This window comes from Eleginops maclovinus, chromosome 14, assembly GCF_036324505.1.
Source record: "Eleginops maclovinus isolate JMC-PN-2008 ecotype Puerto Natales chromosome 14, JC_Emac_rtc_rv5, whole genome shotgun sequence".
Lineage (NCBI taxonomy): Eukaryota > Metazoa > Chordata > Actinopteri > Perciformes > Eleginopidae > Eleginops > Eleginops maclovinus.
In genome coordinates, this window is record NC_086362.1 from 1,387,784 (window position 1) to 1,400,042 (window position 12,259).

A 12,259-nucleotide genomic window follows, 5' to 3' on the forward strand; every position below is an offset into this window, starting at 1 on the left:
CAACATGAACAGTGTTTTATTTCAAGGACGCAGCTTCAGATTAAAGGCCTTAATAGACAGGATGACCAAATAATGCAAAAATACTCGCCCGCAAATATTTTGCATCACATCTATTCGTACGGGCAGCGAAGCCAATTTAAAAATAATATATACAGCCCCGGGGGAAATTAAGAGACCACTCCACATTTTTCTTAAATATTTATCTCTACATGTATGGCAGCCATTCTAGTGTCTGTTGAATTCCAAAACAGAGAAAAATGTCAGTAGTTTATAGAATACAATTAAGAAAATAATTGAACTCAAAGACGTGTCTATAAGAAATAAAAGGAGGAAATGATCATGCTGAAGTGGTCTCTGTTTTCCTCAGCTGTACATTGATGTGTGGATTTATTATACATGAATGGATAAACAAAGGTGATTGGTGGATGACTGAGTTAGTGGTCCATCCTCTTCATCTCATGTGTCAGTTCGAGACGATGTAAGCACCGTAGAGTGGTGCAGGAATGTCGTTTTCTGTAGTCCAACCCTGAAGGCAACATGTCTCTGGTTCAATGGGATTTTCCATTTCATTTTCAAATTGGGGTCGAAAACAATCTCAAACAAACGTTTACTTACACGTTTAGCTCAGCAGGATAATCTCCACATAATAACAGCACTTTATGATTTCTGAAGTAGAAAGCTAATGGTGGGCTATAAAGGAACTACAGCACGGTCACATGACTTCACGTCACCACCGCTAAGCTAAAGGAGGCTAATGTTGGGCTATAAAGGAACTACAGCACGGTCACATGACTTCACCTCACCACCGCTGGCTAATGCTGGGCAGAAAAAACCATTGGTGAAGAAACAGGGTTTGAGGACTCATTCCTGCACCACTCTAGTACACCGTATTCTCTGTGTTTTTGTCAGGGAATGCGAAAATATCAGCGGAGTGAAGGGTGGGAGTTCAGGCCCAACATGGCCCCCAGGGATAGTGGGAGTCGCTGATTGGTCAGTTGATCAGTTGGGGGCTGGGCGTCGCCCTCCAGAGCGTCGGAGATCATCAGGCAAAGCTGAGCAAAAGACGGGCGCTCCTCCGGTCTCTGAAACACATTCAGATATTTAAATGTGTTTTATCGTAACACAGGTTTAATAACTAGTTCCTTTCCATTTTAATCAAAGCCTTCAACTAGAAACAAATGAAGTCACCAGTGGCAGTCATGTAAGACAAAACTACACAAGTTGCATCTTAAAATAAACCCTCAGGATATTGGATTTGAAAACATGTGGAGTCTCTGGGCTCTCACCTCGTGCCAGCAGAGCTGCATGATGTCATAGATTGCGGGTGTCGCCATCTTGGGCTTGTACAGGCGGTGACCTTTGGTTACCAACGTAACGACCTCGTGGTTCTGACTCTGCTCAAATGGCATGCGGCCCTCTGTGAACACCTCCCACATCAAGACGGCTGGAAACAAAACACACAAACACTGAGTCTGAAGCTTTATTTGTTGAAACTTGCTGAAGTTTGAATGAATAAATGGTGAAATATGAAAACAGGCTGGTATTTTTCCACCTACTTTCATGCTTTACCTGCACATTTAATCATGTAAACGTCTTGAACCTTCTTGGTTCTCCTCAAAATAAGTATTACAAAGAATAATTCCCTTCATTTGGTTCAGTATTTAGCGGGAATGCAATGTAATACCATCGGTCAAGTGCTTTCTTTTACTACATACTATATATGTTATCGTCATGCAGTGTTGAATTTCTACCATATAATATACCTTAGCACATTCTGTCCTATGTAGCATGTAATGTTTGTTTAGCTAACATTAACATGCGCTGCCTGTAGGTCGTGTCTGGATGCTAAGCCCTTGTTTTTGTGTGATCTTTGCGATGTTGACGAGAAAGTGAACGTACCGAAGGACCAGACGTCGGACTTGCTGCTGTATTTGCAGAAGTTAAAGACTTCAGGAGGCGACCACTTCACTGGGAACTTGGCGCCGGATGAGCTAGTGTACTGGTCGTCTAACACGTACCTACAGAACACACATCGACATTTAAATGTGACTCGACAATAATTAACTCCGAAGAATATTTACAGATCGTAGTAAAACGTAAATTCATATTTTTTGTACACAAGTCCATAACGTAAAATTCCATATGTTGTACGAAAACTTGATTACGGGTCCACATATTTCGTACGATAAGTGGATGTAATGTTAATAGGATTAAACTCGTACCGGGTCATGCCGAAGTCAGACACCTTCACCACCAGAGACTCATTCACCAGACAGTTCCTGGAAGCCTGCAGAGGAAATGAAAGAAGGGAGGAAAAACTATTGTATTAATGTCTGGACTTCTTTATTTTAGTTCCTTTTCACAATGCTAGCCGTGATAAATATATATATGTATTATGATTTTGAGGGGAAGTTATCCTTTGAACATTATGTTCTCAACTTTGGGTTAGTTTTTGAATGAGATCCAGTTACCAGGTCTCTGTGGATGAATCCGTTGGCCTCCAGGTGCTCCATCCCCTTCGCAGACGTCCTGGCTGATAGTCAGTAGAGAGTCCAGGCTGAAGCTGCCCCGCCGCTGCCGGAGGAAGTTCAGCAGGCAGCCGGACTCCATGAACTCTGTGACGATGTAGATGGGTTTCTGCTGGCTGCAAACGCCGTACAGCTGCACCAGTTTAGGATGAGAGAGCCTCCTGGGGAAGTAAAAAGAGAATGTTGGGCTATAAAGGAACTACAGCACGGTCACATGACTTCACGTCACCACCGCTAAGCTAAAGGCGGCTAATGTTGGGCTATAGAGGAACTACAGCACGGTCACATGACTTCACGTCACCACCGCTAAGCTAAAGGCGGCTAATGTTGGGCTATAGAGGAACTACAGCACGGTCACATGACTTCACGTCTCCACCGCTAAGCTAAAGGAGGCTAATGTTGGGCTATAAAGGAACTACAGCACGGTCACATGACTTCACGTCTCCACCGATAAGCTAAAGGCGGCTAATGTTGGGCTATAGAGGAACTACAGCACGGTCACATGACTTCACGTCTCCACCGCTAAGCTAAAGGAGGCTAATGTTGGGCTATAGAGGAACTACAGCACGGTCACATGACTTCACGTCACCACCGCTAAGCTAAAGGAGGCTAATGTTGGGCTATAGAGGAACTACAGCACGGTCACATGACTTCACGTCTCCACCGCTAAGCTAAAGGAGGCTAATGTTGGGCTATAGAGGAACTACAGCACGGTCACATGACTTCACGTCTCCACCGCTAAGCTAAAGGAGGCTAATGTTGGGCTATAGAGGAACTACAGCACGGTCACATGACTTCACGTCTCCACCGCTAAGCTAAAGGAGGCTAATGTTGGGCTATAGAGGAACTACAGCACGGTCACATGACTTCACGTCACCACCGCTAAGCTAAAGGAGGCTAATGTTGGGCTATAGAGGAACTACAGCACGGTCACATGACTTCACGTCACCACCGCTAAGCTAAAGGAGGCTAATGTTGGGCTATAGAGGAACTACAGCACGGTCACATGACTTCACGTCTCCACCACTAAGCTATTTTAATTGTTTTAAAATGTTCATATTTTATTTGGCACACTTTTTAAAATGAAATATTATTTATTAGTTTTTTATATTTGTATTTTTCTCTCCTTACATCATGACCTTGGCCTCCTCGATGAAGTCCTCCTCCAGCATGGCTCCCTCTCTGATGGCCTTGATGGCGACTCGGTGTTGATGCCTCCACTTCCCCAGCCTCACCAGCCCAAACTGCCCACTGCCCAGCTCCTTCATGAAGGTCAGCTCACTGGGGTTAATCTCCCACTTCTCTGGAAGTGGGACAGGGGGAGGGAGAAGGGTGAGAAATGTCCTTGCTTCCTTCCCTCCTTACTTCACACACAGAAAGAGGGCAGGAAGTTAAAGGAAGGACTCACCGTAGCTGAAGCCGGCGGTGGACGGAGCCGCTTTATCCTGTTTCCTCACTGGATACCTCAACCTGGCAACAAGACCTGAAGTAGAGACACGTTTACATTCACACAGTCGCCTTAAATGTTAGCATGCTAGCACAGACCTAGCATGATGCTCACGCTGTGTACCTGCTGCGTTGTGTTTGTGGTACTCGATGAGGTCGGGGATGGAGCTGAATAAATGTTTCTCAGCCAGATAAAACTGCTGAGGCGATCCCTGTGTCTCCTTGATGTGGTAATGCTTTATAACTGTTCCTCCGTCCCTAAAACACACACAAACAACAACAATAACAACCATGCTATTAACAACAGAACCGTAGTGATGCTAAAGATGAACATATTTGATTTTACATTCAATTTAAGTGAATTTAATCCTGTTCTAATGACACAAAAAAGGCAAATCTCCCTCAAAAAGTAGAGAGCATGATTATAGGATTACTTTTAGATGTCCCGGCTCCAAACGAGACAAAAAAGGGCCTAATGAAGCCTGCAACAGACCAGGGGCCTCATTTATAAACGTGGCCTACGCCCAAAAGATGGCATACGCCAATTTCTAAGCAATCTTTGCAATCTATAAAAAACAAAGTTGACAGGAAATGTGCGCTCCTCCACGCACTCTGACCCATGCGTACGCACAGAAACGGGAGAGATGAGAAACTGCGACACCGTTGAGGAAGAATGGAGGGTAACGTGTGAAATAACACCATCTAAATATTACCTCTCCTGTTTCAGATAGCAAGAATTCATTTGCAAAAATGGACAACCGCCTGTTCGAGACTCCTGAGTGCACATATTTTTGTGCGTTTTTACTTGCTCTGTCCTACGTGCGCCACCTTCCCGCGTGAATCCTACGCAAAGCTTTATAAATGAGGCCCCTGGTGAGGCTTGTTTTTTAAGCCTGTTGCTACAGAAGCAATATGAGACTGGTCGGTCCAGTAGTGAAAGGGATTAGCTCCCCAAAGTCTGGTGCCAGTATAAAACCGAACCGGTTCTTTAAGGCGGATTCTTGTTTTAGTTTAGAGAGATGGCGGCTCAGTGTTTACCCTGCTGCAGTCTTGGCGTACAGAGAGACAGTGTAAGCTCCCGCGGTGCTGGAGTCTCTGACGATGAAGGCGCCTTCTTTATCCTGCAGGGGGCGACACACACACACACACACACACACACACACACACACACACACACACACACACACACACACACACACAAACACAAAACACACGTTACTACTCAGTGAGCCCAACAAATATCCTTTTGAACGTATCATGAAAAGCTTTCCTCCACCAACACTTAAAAGACTAGACCTATTTGTAAATGTAATGAAGATGAAGGTGTGTCTTCAAGAAAAGTGTTTCTCAACATTTTGACGTTTTTCCTAGAATTCTGACTTCTTCTGAAAATGTAACTTGTTTCTCAGATTCATAAATGTTTTCCTAATAATTTGACTTTTGGCTCAAAATTGAGCTTTTCTCTACAAATTGAGCTTTTATTTGAATTGAATTTGACATTTTGATCATTTAATTTTTTTAACAACATTTTTCAAGTTGAAGCAAAAACATGGAACGATTTTTAAAAAATGCATGCATGGGAAGAATGGTAAAAATAATGCATCAAATATTTATGACTTTAGATTGGAAAGGATGATGTATGGAAGTTAACTCACCTCCTTCCTTAGCAGTTCCTCAGCCTTGTTCCTGTTGATTTGTTTACTGTACCAACTGCAACAACCACATAAATAAACTAACATTAAAATGCATGTCTTCACATACATATGGTTTATTTGTGTAATAAAGAATAACAAGTATATGCAACTCATTGGTAGTTTGACCTAAGTCTGCAGAAAATGTGCCATATTTGTATTAAACCAAAGTTTAGCCTGCAACTGTGACAAACTCACACAAACTGCACCAGGTTTCCGTATTTTTTCTCCGTTACGTAGTTACTTGGGATGTAGCCTTCCTCTCTGTACATACACACACACACACACACACACACACACACACACACACACACACACACACACACACACACACACACACACACACACACACACACACACACGGAAACAGGTTAGCATCTTTAACAAACGGATAATCATGGATTCATGTGATTTAAATCGTAGTGTTTTTTCATTGTTGTGACGCAGTGCCCCCTGCTGGCCGTTCTTGACCTCTCACTCACCCGTACTTGTTGCGCGCTCTGAACCAGTTGATGTCACATTTCTCCAGGACGATGTACTCGCCTCCTTTCTCCAGACTCAGGTCGTGGGGCTCCATCCCCGGGAAATCGTACAGCGCCACCACCACCTCCACTTCGTCAACATCCTCATCTTCGTCCTCGTTGTCTTCATCGTCCATAGGGAGGGGGGGAGGGGGCCGCCGCTGCTTGGGGAGGAAGAACAAACAGTTTTTAGATTGTGGAAATAAGTTGTCTTTGTACCCTCGACAGTCTAAGAAACACAGATTCATACCTAAGAAAAAATGTGTATTAAACATATTACGTTTAAGAAAAATGTCCAGTAAAAGAAAACATCAATATTAAGGTTTCAGTGTCAGTCTGACTCAGTGTGTTGGTGTGTGTGTTTGTTACCTTCTCGTTGTCACCAGGAATCGGGGGTAGGGGTTTTCTGGAAACTAAAAGAGGAACAGAAAGAGTAAACCAAGCCGAACGCTTCTTTTTAAAAATATCTTTAAACTCTCTCTGCTCTCTGATCACCGTGACCTCACACACTCGTGTTATATTGGTGATGAGTAACCCGCAGAGGACAGTATATTTATTTGAGTGCAGTACATAAAGAAGACATGTATTCTGGTGTATATCAGTATGTAGCGTCTCTACTTTAAAGAGTCCTCTCCTGCTGATGTTCAGGTGTATATCAGTGTGTAGAGTCTCTACTTTAAAGAGTCCTCTCCTGCTGATGTTCAGGTGTATATCAGTATGTAGTGTCTCTACTTTAAAGAGTCCTCTCCTGCTGATGTTCAGGTGTATATCAGTATGTAGTGTCTCTACTTTAAAGAGTCCTCTCCTGCTGATGTTCAGGTGTATATCAGTATGTAGTGTCTACTTTAAAGAGTCCTCTCCTGCTGATGTTCAGGTGTATATCAGTATGTAGTGTCTACTTTAAAGAGTCCTCTCCTGCATGTTCTTGTGTTTCTTACTGTCTCCAAACAGGTTGTACCCCTCGCAGCCCGGAGCCAGTTTTTGTGCCTGGCGACAGCAGAGCCACGCCCCTTCCTGCCAAAACTGAGGGTGAAACTTGGCCCAGACTCCTGGGTTGTCTTTGATCTCTGCAGACACAAAGTCACTGTGTTAAGGTCATGTAAACTGGAAAAACTAAAAAACACCTAATTCCATAAACTTGAGGTGTAGAGATGATATAAATATCCCTTGAGAGTTATCCAAATATCTTAAAACGTGCTATTACTAAATTATTTGAAAACAGTGGGGGTGGGGGGGGGGGGGGGGGGTAGAAACAGTGGTTTTAGAAACAGTGGGTGGATGGAAACAGTGGGGGCTTCTGGGAAATCGGACCCAGGTGTGAAAACCAGTTTCAGGTTTGTGGTTTTAAAGTGTGAAAACGTGCCAAAGCTGGCATGAGAAGCTTCCATCTCTCTCCAAAAAGGTATAATAATATAACTATTTCAGGAACCATGCATGACTGATTCATGAGAATAATAACAATGAATAAATATAGACTGACCTTCTTTTAGGCTCTGCACCCAGAGACTCCTGCTGTCCTGACTCGGAGCGAAAACATAGAGGGTGTTTGTGTCGTACACAACCTGCACAAAAACACACACAAGAATTGTTGTTGTCTGTTCTTTGAGCTTTGACCACGTTATGTATATCACACCCAGCTCCTTTAACTGCAATATGTTCCCGAGAATCATCGTGTTTTCAAGTTTTTATTCAAAGTTATCGAGTGATAGTCTCTGCAGACAGCAGCATTTAATGGGGTTTACTTTTAGGTATACCAATGTACTAAAGCATCATGGGAAATGTAGTTCCTTTCAAAGTGCATCATTCATTTGTACCTGGAAGGGGTATTTGTTCTGGCAGGGGAGCACTCCTCCGTTCTTCACGATCTCTGCACATCTGATTCTGCTCAGATCGATCGAACCTCTCCTGCACTTCTTCTGTTTATGGAGAAAAAAATAGAACAATGATAAATAGTTTTCCTGATTCTGGAATAAAAATAAATGAAAATTGTAAATAAATGGAGAAATAATAAATAAATATAGTATCCGGAAAAAGAATGGAGAAATAAAATTCAAAAAATGTTTAAAAAATAAAGAAGGAATAAATAAAATATCCTGATCCTGGAAAAAAAGGGTCAGAAATAAATAGATTTTAAATAAATGAAAAAAAAGAAAAATAATAACAAATAAATGAGAGTAAGGGACCTCAGCTCTCCCTTCATTTAAGGCTATAATACTTATACTTCCATTTTTTATTCTGAAATAAAAACCACAAATATTCCTGAATAATGTTTAATTGATATCTGATAAACACACCTCCGCTCTCCCCGTCGTAGTAGGAGAGTTTGTTCTTAGTCAGGACGAACAGCCTCTCCTTGTAGTTCAGCGGAGACGTCCTCTTCTTCTGCTGGGATCGCTTGATGAGCGTCTCCTCCAATAGCGGCTCAGCACTCATCCTGGCCCCTCCCCCACCCTCAGCCCATTGGCGGATCTCATCAGAAGGAGGCGGGCCCAAACTGAGCTGATCGATATAAATCAATGATATTCAAATTGAAAGACGATATTAAAAAGTGTTTTTTAATTGTGTTTGAAACCAGTATTACTGCAGATAAAAGCCAGGGAACGTAAATACTACAAGTGTTAGAATATGTGTCCAAAAGTATAAATGTATTGAAAGAATAATAATGTTATCATTAAAGAGTTTCTGACATTTTTCATAAAAATAGAACGCAAAAAAAACATAATAACTATGTAAGAAATATTTATTATAAATATATAAGAAGGCAATACCTTAAAACAAATATGTACAAATATATACTATAATGTAAAACAACTGAAAATATGTTCAAATATACAAAGGAAATATAAATAATAATTAATGAAGTGTTTTAAAACGCAAGAATATCATATAAAAATACAGTAATTATTTAATGAATAAGGATTTATTATAAAGTATTTTATATATATTTTTAAAAATGTTTACCTGGATGATAAGTATTTTTTACTTGAGGTACTTTAAGTATAATTTGATCATTATCATGGTCATTTGTTTGTATTTTGGAACAGTATTGCTATGTTTATTTGTTCACAGCTTATTGGCTTTTTTTTCTTATTGTGGTATTTTCCCACAGCTCATGAATGCATCACAAAGAAACAAATAGCGAATTTAACATTCATTTTGTCTTCACTACCTTTACAAAAACACATTATTATAACTACATAGAGACTAGCCATTACATAATCAGTTTAGACGCTTTTACGTACTGCACGGTCATTTAGTCACTTTATATTACATGAATGCATTAATTACATGTCGTTTGTTCTGAATTAAACACTATGACAGTATGTTAAAGTACTTTGCTGTAAAGCTGAAGGACTCTGGTCGCTGTTGAGTCAACCTCGGACTTTTTGCAGTTTGTTCGACAGGTTTGCGCAGCAGAAGCAGGTCACATAATAATACACTTCACATGAAAGTGACGTAAGAGTTAAAACAAGGTGATTTTCTTACCATTTCTCATCATTTTCTACAGCTTTTAATCCGTGAGTGTGCGTCTGTTTCCCATGTCGCTGCGAGTCAGAGTCAGGGATTCAGGAAATGAAGAGAACACACACTGCGGCGAGATCTGAGCACGAGGAAGTGTGTGAGTGGAAAAATGTTCAATATGAGCAACTGCTGCAGTGTGTGTGTGTGTGTGTGTGTGTGTGTGTGTGTGTGTGTGTGTGTGTGTGTGTGTGTGTGTGTGTGTGTGTGTGTGCGTGTGTGTGTGTGTGAGGACGCTGAACTGAAAGCTTGATATGAGTTAATGATAAACAGCTGACCTGCAGGACTGTAGACGTGTCACACCTGTGATGATAAACAATATGAACGTTTTAAACTACAATAACTAAAATATTTGAACCTCAAAAATATATACTCTACATTACTGTAAACTCTCTGACGGAGAGCTTTAGATCTTTCAGTTTCAGTTCTGCTTCTGAAAGAAAGGCTGTAGTTTGTTAGTTTTCTGGGTTTATAACATCTGTAGTTTGTTTGTTTTCTGGGTTTATAACATCTGTAGTTTGTTTTCTGGGTTTATAACATCTGTAGTTTGTTTGGTTTCTGGGTTTATAACATCTGTAGTTTGTTTTCTGGGTTTATAACATCTGTAGTTTGTTTGGTTTCTGGGTTTATAACATCTGTAGTTTGTTAGTTTTCTGGGTTTATAACATCTGTAGTTTGTTTTCTGGGTTTATAACATCTGTAGTTTGTTTGGTTTCTGGGTTTATAACATCTGTAGTTTGTTTGGTTTCTGGGTTTATAACATCTGTAGTTTGTTTTCTGGGTTTATAACATCTGTAGTTTCTTTTCTGGGTTTATAACATCTGTAGTTTGTTAGTTTTCTGGGTTTATAACATCTGTAGTTTGTTTGGTTTCTGGGTTTATAACATCTGTAGTTTGTTTGGTTTCTGGGTTTATAACATCTGTAGTTTGTTAGTTTTCTGGGTTTATAACATCTGTAGTTTGTTTGGTTTCTGGGTTTATAACATCTGTAGTTTCTTTCTGGGTTTATAACATCTGTAGTTTGTTAGTTTTCTGGGTTTATAACATCTGTAGTTTGTTTGGTTATTCAGTTGTAGTTTAGGTTGTAATTAGCCTATATGTTGGCTGTAGTTTGTTTTGTAGTTTGTATTAAAACTGTACTTTGTCTCTGTGGCTCTATCGGCTTACGTCTGTTTTATTCAGCCTGTAGTTTGTTTGTTTTCTGGGTTTATAATATCTGTAGTTTGGTTTGTTTAGTTCCTATAATAGTCATAGTTTTTTCTTGGCTGTAGTTTTTATGTATTCAGGGAGTAGTTTGGATAACATTTTGGGTATTTCAGCTGTAGTTTGGTTTTTATTCTGCAGAACTGGTCAGGACTTAATATCACTTCTCTGAACTGAAGTCAGTGTTTGCTTCATGAGTTCAACAGTGTGTGTGTGTGTGTGTGTGTGTGTGTGTGTGTGTGTGTGTGTGTGTGTGTGTGTGTGTGTGTGTGTGTGTGTGTGTGTGTGTGTGTTGCTCGGAGAGAAGGATGCTTGTGGTTTCTCTCTCGTCACTCTTTCATTTCCTGTCTCTCTTCACACACACACCCCCCCCCCCCCCCCCGTCTGTAACCTGTTTAACATTTTAAATCAAACTTTATCAACACGGCAGACAAAGACAGGAAACATCACCTCTTCTTCTGTTGTCTCCTCCTACTGTCTTCTTCTACTTCCTCCGCCCACCGGCCTCTCGTCCCTCAGTCTCACCTCTGAAGTGTCACTTCTGTTTCTGTTGGCAGGAAATCAACCTTAAACTCTGGAGCTGGATATGAGCTAGAAGAGGACCATGATTCACTCAAGTAAGTCCATTTACCTGCAGATATCAAACCATAATAATAACATTTCATTTTACACACGCTTTTCTAAGTACGTCAACAAAGACTTTTCTCACAAGCTTAAAAATGTTCCGAATTCCAATTGATTTGTCTCCCAAACTCTAGAAATTCTATTATTATCTGAGTCGAACGTCGCTGAAATGCTTCTCAAAAAACATCCGATGCGCAGAGCTTTCATTTTGGGTATCTGTGACAAGCTGACAGGCATAAGAAATGGTCTCCTCCTGGGAGCGAGATTTAAATGTGTTAATACCTGAGGTCAAACTGGTTTACTCTACAGTTTGAAGCTGTGGGTCCCGGATCTACCCCGATGTAAGACTCAGAGATGGACAACAAACAATGCCTCACAGGTCCTAGAGAGACATTGGAAGGACATCTTCCGTACTTTGTTTGTTTTCTTGATCAAAATCTGGACCCTCACCCTCTCGTTGTCCCCCTGGATAGGAGCCTCCCATTCTCAGTGGTTAAAGGACCTAATGTCTTACTCTAGAGAAGACCCCCTTACTCAGTGAGGTGTAGGGGTCACTCTGCAGGCTGGGGGTGTTCTCCTTCAGACCTCTGACTGTGTTGTTTGTTATTGTTGTTATTATTGAGATTACTATTTACTGTTTGAGTTCATTTTAGTTTTAGTTTCCGTTGTCCTTGACTTCCAGCTACTTTTTGCTCGGGAAATATTGTGCTTTTTGCTCAGGTTTGAG

At 41.0% G+C, this 12,259-nt stretch overlaps 2 protein-coding genes across 5 annotated transcripts in view; one reads left to right on the top strand and one right to left on the bottom strand.

Annotated features, from left to right (window-relative positions):
• Positions 1 to 9,810, bottom strand: tec (tec protein tyrosine kinase). Its single transcript, XM_063901177.1, is given in 19 exon segments — positions 1 to 1,082; positions 1,287 to 1,444; positions 1,900 to 2,018; positions 2,223 to 2,287; positions 2,472 to 2,522; positions 2,524 to 2,689; positions 3,660 to 3,831; positions 3,937 to 4,011; positions 4,099 to 4,232; positions 5,013 to 5,095; positions 5,630 to 5,684; positions 5,864 to 5,929; positions 6,148 to 6,350; positions 6,556 to 6,599; positions 7,125 to 7,253; positions 7,667 to 7,748; positions 8,001 to 8,099; positions 8,479 to 8,685; positions 9,673 to 9,810. Coding segments are annotated over 19 exon segments (2,070 nt in total). The 5' UTR covers positions 9,676 to 9,810; the 3' UTR covers positions 1 to 923.
• The window catches only part of txk (TXK tyrosine kinase), a 9,162-nt gene continuing 6,591 nt past the window's right edge, over positions 9,689 to 12,259 (top strand). The window contains exons 1-2 of one of the 4 annotated variants that reach the window (XM_063901075.1): positions 9,689 to 9,805; positions 11,466 to 11,525. In XM_063901075.1, coding sequence (XP_063757145.1) covers positions 11,513 to 11,525 — 13 coding nt within the window. In that variant the 5' untranslated portion in view covers positions 9,689 to 9,805; positions 11,466 to 11,512. Of the gene's footprint in view, positions 9,806 to 11,408; positions 11,526 to 12,259 lie in introns of those variants that run through there. The other 3 variants (XM_063901072.1, XM_063901074.1, XM_063901071.1) reach the window with 3 other exon arrangements.